Genomic DNA, 19,356 nt, shown 5'->3' with positions numbered 1-19,356 from the left:
CTGTATCAATGAGGCAACCGTGTCGATGCTCTGTCACCATGACAAATCTCTCTATGGCAACGTCTCTCTGTTCCCCTTTTAATGGAGAGTGGGCCATGCTGCCCTTTCAGTGCCTTTACCAAAGGAAAGATTGCAGCCAGACCATTGAGCGGCAGCCTTGTTGGTTTTCAGGCTCTTTAACAGATGCTATTCTTTCCTGTAGACTTTAAGCTGCACAGGTCAGTGAAGCCCAACAGAAACACGAGCAAGATACATTGCCGTAAAAACATATTTGAACCCCTCCCGACTTAGTTCTTGGTCACATTTAAATGTTTCAGATCATTTTTACTTATTTTTCTCTTTTTCAGAACTTAGCTCACTTCATGTTGCCAGACAGGTTCTATTTAAGATATGTTTAGATTGAACAGTTCTGGTGGTTATCATGCCTGGTGTGGGTAGTGATATCCAACCAAATTATGGCTATTTGGCTGATTTAGAAAGTGAGGACGCAAGTGAGGACGCAGCCAGGCAGGTTTGAACCGTTTCTTGTCGTTCAATAAATAAAGTCATTTCAAAACTGCATTTTGTGTTTACTTTGGTTATTTTGGGCTAGTATAAAAGTTTGTTTGATGGTCTGAAACATGTATATGTGAGAAATATACAAAAATAGAAGAAACCCGGAAGGGGGCAAATACCTTTTATGCAGAAATGAAAGAGAATATATCCTAAAACTCACCAGAACAGAGTAAATCCTTAAAAAGACAGATAATATCTGCCCTGCAAGATCATTTGTATTATTATTATTTTTTTTAAATTTCACAATAACATTCAGGGGTGCCATGGGTGCTGATCTCTGCCATGGCAACAACATCCATAGAAGCACTTCCTCTTACGGAATTCTGCCTACAAAGTAAAAGCACAATGTTGTTTTTTTCGTTGCAGTGATTTACTTTGAGCTAAATTACAGACCTCTGAAATAGCCGCCATGAAATATGTGGTAAGGATAAAACATTGGTGAGTAAATCTGTCAACTTGCATTCAAGTCACATACATGAACAGCAACAAAGCAATTTAAGTTGTATTATATACAAAAACATTGACTACAAAGTCTGTTCATTAAAATGGAGATTAAAACCGATGGATGTTATTGCCTGGTACACATCTCTCAGGGAGTTTCTCAATATTCACTCCACAGCACTACCCGCTGGTTACCGTCTGTATCTATACACACGTGTGTCTTAAGGTGTTCAGTGTTGAAAATTGGTGAATAAAGACACAAGTCAGATTATGTGTCACTACTACTGTAGGCCTTTTCCTTTATGCTGGGCAAAACCAGGACACCAGCGCACATCTATGGCTCTGTTTGTTTCTGACTGCACGACACAATTTGATGACAGCAGAGCAGTTCATTAAACAAATGTCTGTCACATAGTCCAGGTGTATTTTTGTATTAATTTCTTGAAGCGGCCTTTGACTTTTGTTCTGGTCCGACATCTAATGGCCAACACGCCGGCCCCTGCCCTACATACAGTGCAAATGTTGGTGAGAAGATGAGGTTTCGTACCTGAGTAGTGCTGAACGAGTTGCTGCAACGCGTCAAACTGAGCCCTGGTGGTGATGTAGTAACCGCCGCTGTCGAGCTTACGAATCTTATAGTGCTTGACGTGGTCCCCTTTTACATCGTCCCAGTCTCTTATGGATAAGGAGAAGGCACCTGGGAGACACAGATCAGGGATTATGTCTAAACACTGAGAACTTGTCTACCTAAGATAAAGTAAAAAATGGATAAAATGATCATTTAAATCGGGATGTATTTAATCACATTTTACAATCAAAAGACTATGGATATGACTGAGCATTCAGTTCTTACTTTAAGTACAAAAGCCATGCAAGAAACTTCGAGAAAAGTAAAATTCCACAGGTTCCTCCTGTATTTACTGAGGCTGATGTGAGCTGTTTTCCCCCAGGTGTCATTGCATTAACCACACACCACTCAGAGTCCCAAAGGTTAATGGTGCGAGATTGTGTTTGTGGTTTTACCCTTTGTGGTTTCACTCTCCCGAATGAGATAGGTGCCTCTTGGGTTGCCTGTGGACAGCAGCTGCCTCTCTGCATCTTTACGGCCCAGTTTACCAAAGTACCAGCTGCAATTAGAAGACACAACATGTCAACTCTAACAACAGATTTACAAGACCATGATGAACTGCAGGCTCTTTTACTTCGGCTCTCATCCTGCATGTACTTCAATGGAAAGTACAACCCATCAGCAGTAAACAGGATTTTCTGGTTCCTTCTTAGTCAACTCTGTGAGATCCTATATGCGCCATCTTGATGATGTGAAGGAACTTGTGTTGTGAAGACTCTTCCGAATACGTTTTGTAAACCTCTAATATCTACCTAGTTGCACTCAGGACACTCCATGACTGTTTTCTCTTCCCCTCCCTCAGGACAACATATAACCATGTTTTTCCCCGTGCTAGGTAAGACTTCCTTCTAAGACTAAGTCACTGCAAGCTGTTAATTCTGACCGAGACTTTCATACTGTGGGATGCCATGAACACTGCAGCCTCTTGGAACTGTTAGTGGGACTTGAGAAGTTTAGTTTTGTTGTATTTAGTAGTCCTTGTATTTTATTAGCATTCGACAGCTGTACAGTCATACAGACTGTGACCAGTTCAAGGCCTGCTGCCTTCTTCCCTGCAGACCTCCGCATAAATAACTGTTTAGTCACGGTGTCTAAACCTGGAAGAAACACGTTACTCATACAGAGGCAGTAGAAACCTCCCACAATGCTTATTTGTTTCTTGTGACACTGCAGCCAAAATCAAAGGCAGATGTACAAATTAAACATTTATAAAACCTCATTGAAACATTTGTCAGACAACAGCTTTTCAGAGAGGTTCTCACATGGACTGAGACTACAGAGAGAGGACATGTGTGCAGCATGACGGCACAGTGCGTGTTTCACAGAGGAGGATGTGCCTCGATAAGAGGAGCTGCACCTACTCCTCCCCTGTTTTAAATCCCAGCATGCTCTGAGTGGGCTTACTGTGAACTGATATCATCTTAATTCACAACCCTCAGTCTGACTGAAGGGTCAGGGTGGGGGCAGGCGGGGGGTGGGCTTCAGGTCTGTGGCAACAGTTGATGCTGCACATCCAGACGGAACCACTCGCAGGATGAGGAGCATTTAATTACTTTAATTTTCTCTTTCTTTTCCATTCATCATATGTCTGAGTGGAACTTAGTTATGTGCGCACACATTTCCATGCTAAAAATGTATAATTTAACTGTAGGATAGAAAGAGAAGTCCCACCAAAGATACATTTACCTCCCAGCCACAGTCTGGCTGACATTTCAAATTGTAAATCTATTAATATAGTGTCACATAAATGTCATTTTATCAGGCCAATAGAAACTGCTCTACAGGGAGAGAAGAATTCTGCACGTTTGCCGTCGTGTACCATGATTCTCCGAGGATCATTCATACACATACACGTACACAAACGCACGCACGCACACACACACACACACAACTTACTCCTCAGCCTGGATCGAGTCCACTGGAGCCACGTAATTACTGGGAATGAAGCCGCTGCCACCAGTGGTGAGCGAGCGAGCGTCCCACCAGTCCCCTTCGCTGAAAGAGAGGGAGTGGGGAGGGGGGAGGGGAAACAGTAGACACACATTAATACACTTTACTTCATACTGTGTGTGCGACAGTCTCTGTGCCACTGAACACACAAAAGAGCAGCTTTAGTTTGACCTGCTCATTTCTGTCCATGTGGAAGACATCCAGGAGTTTGGAGTGAGAGTAACACGGCTGTAGAAAGGCAGTATGGGGTTAGTCGAGTTCTGCAGCCACCCATACTAAAAAATGCTTCCACAAAGAAATGGGAGCTGCCTAAGTGTATTTCAACATTTTGGGAAAGTGTACATTTCACATAATTATGACAGAGCTGCGGGAATAAACCTTAAGTTACCCGCTGCCTTCTAAAAAAACATCATTAGACATCGATATGGCAACACATAGAACAACCAGTAAACGTACATTCAACATAATCGATGATGAAGTTTGTGATCTTCAGTTATCCGACCTATATGATTTTCCTAGAGTGACTAAAACTCCGAAACATTTGAAATCATTCCACAGAGAATTTAAATTCCTAAAAGATGTTTTTTTCACTTTCCTGAATGACAATTGTTCAACAAGCATCTCTAAGGTTCACACATAATCTGATTGCATCTGGGTTGTTGTAGCGATAGGAAATAAAACATTGATTTTAAGTATACTATCATCTCAGAAGTCAGAATAATAGGATAATAGGATAAATTGTACGTATTATTTTAAGAAAATGTAAATATATCAAATGACTTACTGGTAGAAATTCAATGTTATGTCATATATTATGTGTTTGTGAACTGTGACTTACACAGACATGGGATTGTTCTGTCTGTGCTGGAAGAAAGCATGTACAAGTATTTCACTAAAATCCTAAACTATTTTGTAAAGACACATTGAACTTCACAGTGTTTTTCAGTGTCTGCAGTCGATTGCTTGTGGCTGACGTTTGAAGTTTAGCTGCTTTGAAACTGTTGAGAGGGAAAAAGAGGGCAGAGGAGGAGGGAGGCGAGGCTCCTTACAGACCTCTCAGCCTGGACACCCACACAACCATTTGTGTCTTTCTCTGATGTGCATCTCTTCCTCACCAGCCACGGCTCTTCTTCAGCCCGTCTGTTACTCTATGAGCCTTCGACTCTTTCATCTGTCCAGCCTCTCAGCTGCTCATCTTCCTCACATTTCACTTTCTTTCTCAACTTTCATATTGCCTGTGTCTGACGCCCAAAATTCCATCATACTTCCCCCAATATATGATTTCACTTAAAAGCCATTAAAGCTCTTTATTTGGGCACGTTACTTTGAAGTACCTGGATGGTTAAAGTCGTATTAAACCATTACATTACATCTAATATTTGTAAGATTTTCAAAAGCAAAAGACTGAATTACTCTGGTAGCTTCACTCGACACTACTGGCTAACTTTAGGTGAATTCTGTTATCTTCTGTCTGATGTGTCATCTAGTGTTTACTGTGCTCCTATCAACTGCTCAGTTTCAAAAGGGTATGACGCCACCTAGAGATATTTTCAGCACAGGTATCTTGGTACGGTGTTGTTCCTCCATGATTCCTCCCCATTAGTCTTTCTCTACTAATAACCATTTTAACTGCTAAGCATCGATGTGTTAGGAATTAATATTAAGAAAACCCCACAATACTTTAGTAACTCTGAATTTTAAAACCACACAAAAAAAAACAAACATTTGCTAAAAACGACAGCCAAGTTGTTTTAGAAAATCACTGAGCTGGGTTTTTTTTTATATATTCGTGACCTGCTCAATGTGCTTGTGAGAAACTGAGAAGTACTGAGAGGGGGACATGTTCAGCCAACATCTATTACTACTTTAGGTTTTGTTGACGGATAGAAAACAAATAAATAACCTTTGATTTCATTAAAGCAGAGAAGGCAGCAGTCAAACTAAGTGATGGCGATTTCTATGCTGTTACTGACATCCACTTATGTTTACTCTGACTTCTGCAAAGACTCTGTACATCTCCACCCTCTCCCTTCATGCTTCATTCCTCCAAACCTCAGTATCCAGCTGCCCTTAGAGACAGATAGCAGTGGTGGTTTACTGTCCGTCATTACCAGTGCTTACACATGAATGCACAATCACACATGTCCATTCTCCTTCCCCCATCCCTGAGCTCTGACAGTGGTCCCTCTCACACACTCTTCCACCCTGTGCTTGCTTCTATCACATCCCTTACACACCAGGAGGGATTGTCTTTAGGCGTGTGTTTGTGTGTATGAGAGAGAGAGAGAGAACGCAGTAGAGGACGGGGGGAGGAGAGAAGCATTGTAGGTCCTTCATTTATGCTGGGTGCAGCCATGATAGGGGATCGCCTGGGGACGACATCCCAGGCAGAAACAGGCCTGCTTCCCTTTTTGTTCGCAGAGGATCCCTCAGGAGGGGAGGGAGGGACTCAACAATCTGCCTTCTGAGGGAGAAAAAGTATGTCTGAGTCAGGGGATGTGTGGTATGAGATGTGCCGGTATGTGTGTTTGCATGAAGACAGAGAGACATAAACAGTCAGGGCGGAGTAGGCCTCAGTCTGTCCCGCTGCCTCTTGTCTCCAGAAAACAAACCCCCTTAAAGCAACTCTCCTCTACCACAAGAAGACAGAGGACAGCAAGAGTAAACAGAGAGCCTCCCTCCTGTCTGGAAAAGGATTCAGATCCTCTCCACGTGGTGACGTGCTGATGAGAGAATAATTAAACACACGACTGTGTTGACACAGGGGAGGTGCACAGTACAGCACCATTCACTATAACACACTGTGTTTATTCATAGCCTGCAGCTGAATCACAACAATGCTATTTCCATTTACTTACAGTGCAGACTTGTAGCATTCAGTAAAAACAGGAGCTATTTTTTGACTATGTCTGAAGAAGCTACATAACAACACGCTCACAGTGTTTCATAAACAGCCCGAGCAGAATGCAGAACCTTGTAAACATTCAGGGCAGGGGGCCTGTTTCCTGGAGGATGTCATCCCAAAACAAAAAGGGACAACATTGCCATGTGTCAGCTGAGCCAGTACCGCGATCTCTGCCCACCCTGCATCACATGAGCCCTGCCTGTTTGGGCATCTGTCACTCACTTCCTGCCAACTCTGACATGCCGGAGCAGATGAGGATTTAAGGAGTCTTTCCGCCTTTGTCCAGTAGGGGTCAGTGTGGCTGGGGAGAAGAAGCCCTCCACGGTGGAGGGCTTCTTGTGGCGGCAAGGCGTGGGCAGATAGAGTGAGGTGGAGAGGAGTGAGAGGGAGGAGGAGAGAAGGGGTGAAGATGCAGCTCTGTCTGGCTCCTGCTGAGGAGAGGAGAGGAGGTGGAGGCAGTCTCGGCAGCTATGACAGTGTCTTCTTCCTGCTCTGGCAGAGGCCCAGCAGGGACCCAGGTGTGTGGTGGAATGTGCCAGACGCCAGCTTGGACAGGATGCTCACTGGGTGTGGGGAGGAGGAGGACTGACCTTGCGGGGCCCCACACTGAAGCGATAAGGCAGCCGTGTACAGTTGAGCTGTTACAATTCTGCAGAGGGTGGCTGACAGTACATGCCATGAACTTTAACTAACCATCATTAATTTGACTAATATTAGCAAACAATGCATCACCACTAAGCCAAGGGTGTGATTTCCACTGGAGACGTCTGGGAATGTTTGCCCTTTGCCCTGGATTTGAGCAGCTACAAACAGGCTCCCTCCACTGAAGCAGTATCGTAGCCTGGTTCTTAGTAACAGTGAGATGATGACTCCCCAAAACATCCCACCGACACCATACAGGTCTGCAGTTCTCAACTCATTTCATATGAACTTTCTGGCAAAGAACTTCGGTTCTCTGGTAGAAACTATAAAGAAAATAATAATTTCTCTGAAAATAAAACCATTTACTTTTTTTATTCAAATCCAAATAAATAGTCAATTATCCATAATTTGCTTTAGGGAAACCATATACTTCATATATGTTGAATTGTTAGCGTGACTGCCTAGGTTAGGCTAGCAATGACTAAATTAGAATGAATTCATTAGAAATGCAATGCTGACTCACTTTCTCTTCTTTCAGCGTATTTAAAACCATAGTGGTTTCCAGGAAACCTCTTCACTGAGACAGATTAGACAACTCAAGCATGTGCAGAAATGAATGAACACCTGGAACATATTTGGAACAGTTCTAAAAACAAGTTTGATGAGTGCCAGTATCCAGTCCTACTACTATCATTATAAAAAGCACTACTAATAAAGTCATAAAGTCATACTGTGTTATCTGATACAAATACCATTTCCATGGCGTCACTTCTGTTTCCACCAAATAACAACCAAATAAAACACACACGCACACACACACACAAATACACCCACAAAGGTTGTGTGCAGTGCTTCTGACTGGAAGAAAGCAAGCCAATATCACAGTTGGTGTAATAGGTCACTTCCTGTCCAAAATCAGCAGAACACCACTCTCATCACTGCTGGCTGGAGAGAAGCTGCTCCACCCTTTGGAAACCTTAAATAAACTTCTTAATGCTGATTGTCATATTACATGTTCATCCCACCACTTTAACCTCATTTGATTTGCCTTGCAGCCTTTAATGTTAATGTTGTACCTTATATAAAGCTGCTGCCAATCCAGACTTTCTGAAGCTATTCAGTGGATTTAAGCCTTTTTTTCATAAGTAAAATGATTCACTTTTGGAGGCTGACAGGTTGGTAGCTGTATCGTTCCACAACGTGAGGTAAAGCTGATTTATTTTGGGCTCCAACTTGCTCCAGATTATGATACCAAAACACTTGATTTCCATGGAGGAGCTGCTACTTTCACCTCTGCTGAAATTGTGAAGCCCTGCCTGTTCCCCTTCTAGCAGCTAGCGCCATTCCCTGTAAGACAGTGATAAAAAGGGGCATTCCTCCCGAGTGCAGACAGTGTGATAAGCAGCTGCAGCTACTTACGTGCTGTTGATAATCTGGAACCTTTCTCCTTTCCTGAAGGTAAGGTCATCTTCTGTCCGCGCCTCGTAGTCGTAAAGTGCCACAAAGAGGGTGACTCCTGCAGGAGCAATAAAAACTCAGGGTCAGCACTCGGCAGATTAGCATGAGAAAATGAAGCTCAGAATTCAGAATCACACGCTGGACTGACGGTGCACTGGAAGCTCCTGCACACTGAACACATAAGGACCAATCTCTGGATTAATTGCAAGTCTGTTGTGTTGAATTTAATATGGAAGTCATCAAATTTAACGGTTGATAACAGAGAAGCACTTATCTCCCAACAATTACTGTAAATGTACTTTAGAGGAGGTTACATTTGGTCAGAATAGGATCATGAATGTTTTGGTCATTCTACCACTTTGATCCCGACAGAAATAGCTAGACTATCGAATTTTTATTAATAGCTATTCATGATTCCCAGAGGATAAATCATTATAATTTCTGTCCCTGATTTTGATCCAGTGCTACCAAGCTATCAGTTATTCAGTGGACATCTTTTAGCACTTGGTGAATTGGTGCAGTTTTGTTGATCCCTATGTTTCAAATGAAATGTCTCAACAACTGCCATGGTGCAGAACTGTAATAACTGTGATAACCTGTGACTTATCATCAAGCACCATAATCTGCTGAAAACGTATCACACTGCCATCAGCCCCATCTGTACAGAAGTGTGTTTCGTGCCAACATGCCAAATGCAAGACACTTTGAGAAAGATAAACCCCCTCAATCATGTTAAACCCCTTTGTCTTGTTTTATATTTATTATATATTAACCTCCACTTACTGTTTTACTCCAGCTTTGATGATGGCAGAATAACCTTTGACAATGGTGCTGCGATCTCGGGGGTCAAACTGAATTTGTGTAATCTGTTCAATTATTCTCGGAGTAAATTAAGGTATAATGTAAATTGACTGACAGTTTCTTCTTGCTTACTTTTAATTGGGGGGGGGATAGGGATATATAGAAGTCTGAGGACTGTGATTGATTTTACTGTCAAACCTTGATGAGCGAATAGGACACTGAAGTCTTTCGCTTAAAAAGTGCATCAGATAAAACCCTAAAGTATTTTAGATAGAAACAACACTGCCAAGCGTTTGCCTGTTTCAAACACCTGAGTTGCACAAACTGACAGTAATGTGAACCAGAGCAGCGAGGGAAAGTGCTTCTGACACTGAACTGTCCAGGGACAGACTCTGGGATTTGGACTCTCTTACTCCAGTTTGACTGCCATTGGACAGGGAATCTAAACCTCTCTAGATAAAGACCAGTGACCTGAAAAACCTTTTCAGCCATTCCATTATCTCACCGACAGCTCTGCAGAAGGACACGGCTGGAAGCATCACAGTGGCCCCAAATATAGAATTTGTTTGCAAAAAGTGTTTTTCCAGGTTTTCAGGTGAATTCCTTAAAGCTCATGTCTATTTACCATTTAGACAAAAGTGTATAATCTAGTTAAAAGGAAACTATAGGATTATTAAAGTGTTAAATACACCTTAAGTCTTCATGCAATGGTCAAACTAATGTTTCCAAGTTCTCAAGACTGAACGTTCTCTGCAATGTGCGAAATACAAAAACAGAAACAATCCCATATGCCTATCTTGTTCTGTATGCAGTGAGAAATGTAAGAAATGTAACTGAAACGTTTTAACCCTGCAGAATAGGATGATATTTTTCACCCTCTGTCCAGACTCCTGCAACTTTCCAATTTTGCAAACCTGCAAAGCTCAGCACCAGAACTGAGCCCTTTGCTGCAATTATCTTTACATCCCTTCTGGACCCAACCTCGCCTGACACATTAATATCAGACTTGTGACCTGCTGCGGCCGCTGGACAGTACACGTTGAAACTTTAGGGACAAAACAACAAGGAACTAAGCAAATGATAAAATAAATACAAAAAATAAATACAAAATGACCTGTCATTGATAGGTTTGCAAACACTCCAGTGTATTATTTTGTTTTGAGATTAAAGGACAGTTTTTTTCTGAATAATAAAAGACATTACACATAAATGAAGTGAGGGGAACAGATGTGTGTCTGGAGGTTAAAGTTGAACCAGGTGTTTAAACTGGGATTGATGTTACTGATGGACAGTTTAGATGAAACATTTTACTGTTGACTAATGTATCTGTGGGTTTGTTTCCATGGTGTCTAATAGTGTGATGGCTCATTTTTATTTTTAATACTGTTAGGAAATATAGTCAAAGCTATCAAATTAAGACTCACATTGTAATGAAATAGAATTATCCTTGAAAACATTTGGAGCGCCATCTATCTCATTATCTTAGCAATAGCTTGATTCAGTTTGCCTCATAACATGGAGCATGTTGAGATAAGACAAAAAGTGTTTTTCAGCTGTTACATGCCTCTGAGTGTTTGACGGATGGAAGTTAAATGGGCACTTGTTCAAAGTCCACTTAAGCTCTCTTTATAGCATTTATTCAAGTCATTTCACTTCAGACACTCTCACCAGGCTGAGGCTTTCTGGGAAATGTTGATATGTGAGGCTCTTGCCGATAGGTCTGCAGATAGAGAGGACCTGCTGCTATTCATGTGATTACAAACAAAAGAGGGGGAGGAGGTTAAAAAAAGAGAGTCTCTGATTGAAACACTTTGCTTTTATAACCTTCACAACAGTAACAAGACCTTGAATGCATCTCTGCATGCGCTGTTAGGATCTTCCATTAGGTCGGCAAAGGTGGGTGCAAGGTATAAACCGGTTTGTTGATGCACTTCACAGTTGTCTACCAGGGTCCCACTCAGTTAGTTATATAATATCAAAGGCGTAGCAGTGACTTTCCATTTGGGTGAGAAACGTCATCAGCCAAAGATCAACTGATAATCAATACACTGTCTGCTGCCAGCTGCAGTTTGGGCTCCTCTGCAGTGTGAGTGTGGTGGGGTGACTGTAGCTGTTAGGGAAACAAGCTGGGCAGCTGTGTTCGAACAGAGGTTGGGAGGGAAGGGCGGCTTATGTCCAAATGTTCCCACTGGGAGAAAATTAAAAAGCTAAACCTCTCTCTCCTCCACTGCCACAGTGTGGATTTGGATTATACAGCGCAGAAAATAATCCATACTTTGAGGCAGAGGACTCCTGCCAAGTTGAGTGGAAATGCTGAGTTCCTCTGCACAGCAGCCCGGGCTCAGTCAAACATAAAGGATATCCTGAGTAGGAATATTCCCTACATACACAATGGGCCTACTGCACAAAGCCCTGCACTAATGCCTGCCGGACGTTCCTGACAGGGCCAGGGTGGGGTCGATAGTGGAGCTGCAGCAGTGGCTGTGGTGATTGTTAGTATTTTGGATCCAATGGGAAGTGTTCAACAGCAGAAGCAATGTTTGTGCTTTTGCATTCAGAGGTGTGCGTATATCATATGCAGGCAGCTGGAACAGAACACGATGAGAGATGAAGATGAGAGAAAGGACTCTCTCACACTTCAGTTTGTGTGGCAGATATTTTCTCTCTCCTGTCAAACAGTTAAGACTAATTTCCCTAACAAGGACCCTTCAAATTAATAATCTCCCTTCTCACTTTTACTTGTTATTTGGAAAATAACATCTGTCTCAGTTTCTGTCCACACCTGCGCCTGTGTGATTGCTCAGTTGTGACAGGAAAGGCTTGGGCCAATTTTTTATCCACTGATTTGTTTGGGGTAGCTGTGGCTCAGGGGTTAGAGCGGGTCATCCACTAAGCAGAGGATCGGCAGTTTGATCCCTGTCTCCCCCATACTGAATGCCCAAGTGTCCTTGGGCAAGAAACTGAACCCCAAAGAAACTGAACCCCAAAAAAGAAAGTTACAGCTTGCACTGTGTGAGAGAGTGTGTGTGGGGGGGTGACTAGGTGGATGGCAAAACTGTGCTGTAAAGAGCTTTGAGTGGTCATAAAGACAAGAAAAGTGCTGTATTAGTGTTCTACTTCACTTCTATAGTACTTTGGAAAACAGGATATTTTTTTCATTCCTCTGCAGTACTGTCTGGTCTATTTGCCACTGAGCTGTTCTGTACCATATAGCACATCATTGGTTGTGCAGGTGCATGGCAAGCACTGCTTGATATCCCCCCCCCCCAAGTTACCCTGCTTCTGTGGTGATCAATCTGCTTCAATTGAGGTATTGCTGGGGGGAGTGTCTTAAGCCTCACTGCAGAATCAGGGGGCAGGAAACATGCATCCAAGTTTCCACAGAAAATACACCAGTTATGCCCATTTATGCAACAATTGGACAATGGAGTGAGACGCTACGGATGCTTTCAAGGAGAGTCTCTCTGAAAGTGTGAACTGTATTTCATATTTGTATGATTCATGTATGATTCACCCTGTTAAAAGTTGTTTTGTTTTGTAGTTTTTCCTTACCCTTGTTGAGGGTTAAGGGTTGTGGTTTGTGAATATGGGCTGCACAAATAAAATTTGATTGATTGATTGACTGATCCACTCAATCAACATTGCATTTTCGAGGCCCTAAACTTGGCAGCATTACCTTGCACTCTGTGTAGCACTCTGTTCAGATTTTACACCTCACTGTGTTTGTTGCTCAAAGTTCAATCAGTTTCAACTCTGACATTATTTGGCATTGACCTTTCAGTGTGCAACTAATGTGATCACAGCTGTCCGTGACATAACCTGAGAACAACCTTTGATAAATTGTCAGCTAGAAAAGTTAGCTCTGGGGCTCCCAGAACTCTACAACACATAATATCCCACCATCTTGGAATGAAGATTACAGGAACATGGAGAACCAGTAAATAAAAAAGTGGCACTTTTCTGCTGTGTGGTGCATGTAGCTATCATAAACCGACTTTGCACTGTGATGTGTCCCGCCTTGTTGTGTACGTGCAACTTGCACGTTGAAAGTGCTTCAACGTAAACATTTGTGTGTATGCTGAGGCTTAATGAACCTGCTTCAACGAATCTATAAAGACACAAGGACAAAGGAAGGAGACTGAAGGAAACAGAGAGAAGTGGAGTCGAATGAGTTCTGAGATCAGTCGGGGGCTGGACTGAACACAAACACACAGGCACCCTCACATACACACAGCACTATGTTGTTGGCAGCAAGCCTACAGCTAACATCTGTACAGTTGGTTCACTTGCTGTTTGGTGCCAATAAACACAAATGGTCCAGCTGTCAAATGTGCGTGAATGTTACCTATAGAGTCACGATGAGGAACATGAACAGTAGGACCTTTGAGAGGACTTACTGCTCCTTCATGTTAAATTAGCTAGGGCGCTTCAACATGAACCTCTCTGTAAATATGTCGAGTTGGGAAAGCTTCAAGAGGTTGAACCCATAAGATAAAATCCCCAGTGAGCAACTATAGGACATAGGTACTGTAGTTAGAAGGCTACCTATTCTTAGTCTGAGGGCAGTGTGACCTGGAAACGGATCAGCATCAGACATTGGATGTGCTTTTACTTCTCTAGTAACTGTGCCACCCCCAACAGCAAATCTGTTCTACTGAAGCATGTTTTTTACGATAAACATGTACTGTAGGTCCTCTTCAATAGCTTTTTGTTACTTTCACATTCATTCAAGCATGTAGTGTAAGTGATTATGTGTTGTCTTCAATCCGCTGAAAGAAAATAAACCTAAATGTCATTTATCATTACTGTTTACCATTATTCATTCAAGTGTGCACTGACTGAGCAGTTTTGATAATATAAGTTTGAGCAAAATGTGCAAGCAGGAATAACATGTATACTGTTAGTGGTTTTCTCACACACTTCTGATCAATTCTGTTCTGATATCTTTGAACATCACATCATCATGTCCCTTACCCGTCCCGACGCGGGTCCTCAGGGATCCAGTGTGGGAGGAAGTGCTGACCCCTCCGAAGACGGTCATCCCCTGTCCAACTGGGGCGTGGAAGTTGTTATAGTTGGGGATGGCGTTGACCCCGAAACTGGGGTAGTGCTGCGGTGTGGGCTCGGCCCCATAGCGGTAGCCGGGTCCCTGGGGGATGCTGGTATCTCTGTCGTCTGTGAGTTTGGTTGCTTCCTTATCCTTGCATTGCACACAGCCCATTCTCTATAATCTGAGCGAGAACGACAAGAAAAAAAAAACATTAGCTTGGTTTAGAAGAAACTGGACTTGAGCGACAACACTGAAAGAGAAGTGGTTAGAAGAATCAAAACACATGAAATTAAGATAAATACCTCAGGAGATTTATAAAAGACCCCAGGTTAAGGATGTGCAAAGAAGCATTTAGATCATAAATTCTTCACTGAATGTGACGGTGGATGATTGCATCAACAAAAATAAATAAAATGTCGAAATTATAACACGAAAGGGCAAACAGAGCCTTAATGCAGGCAGTGAATTCAACTTATAGACTATAAGCTTGACTGCTGGATCGATAAGATGAAACACGCCGTCTGCAAGAAGAATGAGCTGAAAGAAAAGCACTCGGCTGCACGGCACACCAAACACAACTGAACTTATCGTTACCCCTCACACTGCTTTCTCTGAAGATGACATTTCACACTGGTCTGGGAGGAAGACACCTTTTTTTTATAGCCTGACACACAGCTTGGTCTCTGGATGACTCATACAAGCAGTCTCTTTTAGGTCAGGGGAAAAAAACGCTTCTCATCACATTGATGTCAAGGAGGCTGGCCTGTGAGAGATGGAAATGTAGAGACATGGCACTTTCAACCATGTTAATGCTAAAGGTTATATAGATGATTTTTACGTGACTATTCATGAGACTGGATGTCTCTCCCAATAGCACCAAAACAAAAGATTTGTTGAGGTCATGCCGGGAGAGTCTAAATGAGTTGCAAACCCAAGTGGGAGTGGCCCCCCTAAACACACACGCTGAAGCACAAAATAAATAGAGTTACACAGTTGAATGCGAAACAATGTAAATGTGTTAAATAAATAATTTCAATCTCTCTCTCTCTCTCTCTCTCTCTCTCTCGCTCTCTCTCTCTCTCTATAGAAGTAGTAATTTCTTTAGTAATTTAAGTCTAGACGATTTTTGATGGGGCTGCACCTTGCTTCCTATTGTCTGCATCTCCCAGCATTCTGCAGCTCATATATTTTTTCCTTTATTTTCTGTTTATAGAAATATTTCTGCATTTTCCTCTTCTTTCTCAGCCGTGTGGAGGGTGTTTATTTGAACCAACTTAGCAGGGATTGTTAATGTACAAAACCAAACAGGGGGTTCCGTGTTTAGGTTCAGTGTCTGTGTTTACAGGTCCTGGCTGTGCAGGAAATGTACAAGGTGAATAAAAATGCACAATGTGTGGCCTGCGTCAGGAATGTGTTCACCTGACAACCAGATCTTCACTTGGACTTTATGTTGAGAGAAAAATTCAGAATTTTTGACAGTGTGTGATTTGTTCAAACTCTGGTGACTATAAAAGGACAATGTATTTAAAAAGGAGCTCTCCACCACTTTTACATGTCAAACTCTGTTTATAATTCAAACAGCAGTATAATATGTTCTGTGGCTCTGTACGAGCTGTCAGGTTTGTGAAGTCACACAAGTGACATCACTGGGGTAACTTAGGTGTCGTTCGGGCTTGGAGGTGAAGTTGCATTCTGGGAATTTTAATAGGCTTTTCAAGCTTGACCCCTGATCTCAGCTCCTGCTGTTTTTTTTATTTCACTTTTCCAAATAGGACTTTTACAAGTCCCCCAAACCTTATGGAAGTGCCAAACAACTACTGATGTGGTAACTGTGGTGTGGTACTGCATAAAATCAGACTTTTCTTTGAAATAAACCAAAACTTGTGGCTTGCAACAAAGCAGCAGACAACTATGTTTCAGAAAAGAAGGAATGTTTCTGTTGTACATGTGCTTGCTGTACTTACAGCTCCAGACGACTTCAGAGGAAACATCTTGAAACGCTTGCTGAATAGTTTATTCATGACTAAACTAGGATGGTCTTCCCCTCAGCAGAATTCAATGCTCAGATATAAAAAAAAATGTCATAGTGCAGTCGGTTACAAGGCTACCCTCAGACAATACAGCGCACTCCCAGAGGAATTAATGCCATCAAATTATTTCTCTGCAAAACAAGGATGAAAATAACTGTGTGTGGTTTATCAGTGCAGACACAACAGACTCTCCTCTCAAGACAAAGTCCCAGTCTTTTCCTTCAGCTCCAGTCTGTCCTCAAATGTGTGCTCTACATCATGATAATCACAGTGTAACAACAAGCTGCTGGAGATGAAAGACTGTAACTCACTAAATATCATGACAATGACGCAGTCTTCTCCAGAGGATGATTCCTCGTGGTTTCACCACCATGACCGTTCCTCAGGCCAACATCGGAGGTTCATGTGAAATGATCCACTGCTTGATGTAGGCAGACTGTCCGGAAACATGCCGAGCACGTTGCCCAGAGGATGAACTGTTTCCATTTTGACTGCTCCATGACCTTTTCTCTGGCACCAGCTACATGAAAAACATCAGCTGTGTTTAAGTCCTTCAGCCCAACATTTTCTTTTGGGAGGGTGTTAGTCTAGTTATTTACCTCTGTCCCAGCAAATCTAAGGCTTTGTTCTTTAAGCAACTACTCAGAGCTGTTGGCTGTGTTATTTTGGTTTTACCTCTGGCTTATAAAATCCATACTTCTGAATAAGGAAATCCCAAATTTGCAGATGACAGCTTGAGAAAAATAAGGTGAGGTGTTTTAAATCTCTCTTCCCCATTTCTCTCCTCTCACCCTCCCCCAACCACACTCCATTATATAGTATGTTGTACATTATTTACCTCAATGTCTATAAATGTTCAGAATGGTTAAATGGATTCATCCCTCTTCAGTTTTACAGTCTTATCCAGTTTAATAAAAAAAATAAAAAGTTGCCTGTAGGCGGACAAGGAGGTCTTTAACCTTGTAATCCTGTTGACATTCCATGCAGCTTTTTGCCTCGCAATCAAAGCTTTCACACAATGATCAAGCGCTAACCTCTGCAGGCTCAGGCCTTGTTAATCCCAGAGTATCCACACAGACAAACCTTCCACCAATTAGCACAGAAGCCCCACACTGACTGACACACCGTGACCACTCTCTTTCAACATCATTACAGACTGATCCCTCAGATGGCACGCTGGTGCCGACAGAGGCCTAAATGCCCGTCAGTACAATCAGAGGTTGTCACAGGAAGTGCGGCTGTTGAAAGCAGGGAATCTAACCGTATTATTTGTGTGTGTGTGCGTGTGAGTTTTTGTCAAGTCTATGCCAAGTTTCAAACTGAACACATTTCTTTTCACTTTGTAGAATCTTTCACATTCATGTTTTTCCTGTTTGGGTGTGTTACTTTTAAAATTGCATGATGTTACATGATTAGAACAGAGAAGAGAAAGAACAGTAAAAGTAAAAGAATTTGGATCCTTTTACTTTTCACAATTCTAAAATGTCAGAGCTGGTGTGGGGATAAGCTTTTCTTAGTGTGACCTCTCAGAATTGAGGTAACAGCAGGTTTATTCCATATCTGCATTTATCATGCCAGGTAGGGAGATTGTTAGTAGCAATCAAACACATAAAAGATGAATGGTTAACTTACTAAATAAAAAATTAGAATTATATCCAACTATAAAGCCAGTTATTTTGTCCACAAACATAAAAAAACAAAACAATGTTACCTCGTGGCAAATCCCCCAGAAGTAGGTTGTACACATTTACAACAGCAGGGGGTGCAGTTCTTGGCCCAGGAAGAGAAATATCACCTTGATGCTTTTTGTAATCCACTTGGTTTGGCCCATGTCAACGACCTAGTATCAAACCCACGGGCAAAGTGAAATGGCCGTCTCACATATGCAGCAGCAGTGCCGTAGATAATGCCACGACAATGCTGTCAACCAATGCTATAATCCTGTGTGACAGGACACGGGCAGGCAGGGGGGGGGCAGGCAGGGGGGGCAGGCAAGGGACCAGGCGACAACAGCACCAATGCTACGCTCAGTGCAAGACTGCACAGCATCTCTAATCGTATATGCTCACGGCAGAAGCCAGCACCGAGTGAAAACCACAAGCTGCTCTGCTCTCTGACTCCTTACATAACCCGCGACTGGCAGAGGCAGACTGAATCGGCTTTTGGAAGGGAAACAAGTGTATTGATCCCTTTGAGCTGGAATGAAAGCTGTTCCGGTGCAGTTGTTAAATGATAATCTTTGGACGAAGGACAGATAGACATGCCTACTGGTTGTATGGAGCTGGATGTAGCTGCTTTTGATAGACGTTTGAATATGATTACGGGCGGATCACAAATGATGACAGTCACAAAAACACATAAAAATACACCCGTCCATGTGCAAGCCCACAAACACAGTACCTCTCACCACAGTGATGTGTAAAGTACTGTGGAGGCTCTGCTGTCACCTGGTGTGACATCACAAGTCAAACTGTAAGTAATGACTGTATCTGCTGCTGCCAGAGGCCCAGTTGGATCATTATTAATCTATTCTGCTGCTGCAGTGACAGACACAGCACACAGAGCCAAAAACACCTAAATGGGAAGGTTACCTTAATTACCCACTCCTACATTACCTTTTTACATCACAGACCTAATGAATCAATTGATCCATTAAGCTATTACCGTGTTGGGATAATTATACTGTGAGAACCCCTTGTGATGGGCAGTAAAGGTTACAGATACTTTAGATTGTTTCCAGACCTCAGAATCACCACACCACCAGATTTGTTCAAGAATTGAAAAAAGGTCTGGTGCTCTGCTTGATGGCAAGTTTCAACTGGTAGAGGAAATCTAATAATTAGAGCTGTATAGGCATTGTTTAAGAGACAGGGTGTCAGGTTCCTATTTAGCAAGC

General features: G+C 42.4%; 1 protein-coding gene across 5 annotated transcripts in view; it reads right to left on the bottom strand.

The window, feature by feature from the left end:
• fynb (FYN proto-oncogene, Src family tyrosine kinase b) overlaps window positions 1-19,356 on the bottom strand; it is a 70,177-nt gene that overhangs the window by 15,718 nt on the left and 35,103 nt on the right. For all 5 annotated transcript variants that reach the window (XM_034580432.1, XM_034580433.1, XM_034580431.1 and 2 more), the window contains 5 exons: window positions 14,355-14,611; window positions 8,541-8,637; window positions 3,521-3,619; window positions 2,020-2,123; window positions 1,544-1,693 (listed from right to left, as the gene is read on the bottom strand). In XM_034580432.1, coding sequence (XP_034436323.1) covers window positions 1,544-1,693; window positions 2,020-2,123; window positions 3,521-3,619; window positions 8,541-8,637; window positions 14,355-14,601 — 697 coding nt within the window. In that variant the 5' untranslated portion in view covers window positions 14,602-14,611. The remainder of the gene's footprint in view (window positions 1-1,543; window positions 1,694-2,019; window positions 2,124-3,520; window positions 3,620-8,540; window positions 8,638-14,354; window positions 14,612-19,356) is intronic.

Source organism: Hippoglossus hippoglossus, chromosome 24 (assembly GCF_009819705.1).
Source record: "Hippoglossus hippoglossus isolate fHipHip1 chromosome 24, fHipHip1.pri, whole genome shotgun sequence".
Classification (NCBI taxonomy): domain Eukaryota; kingdom Metazoa; phylum Chordata; class Actinopteri; order Pleuronectiformes; family Pleuronectidae; genus Hippoglossus; species Hippoglossus hippoglossus.
Note: the sequence above shows the minus strand (reverse complement) of the source record. Positions and strands in the feature narration are given on the sequence as shown.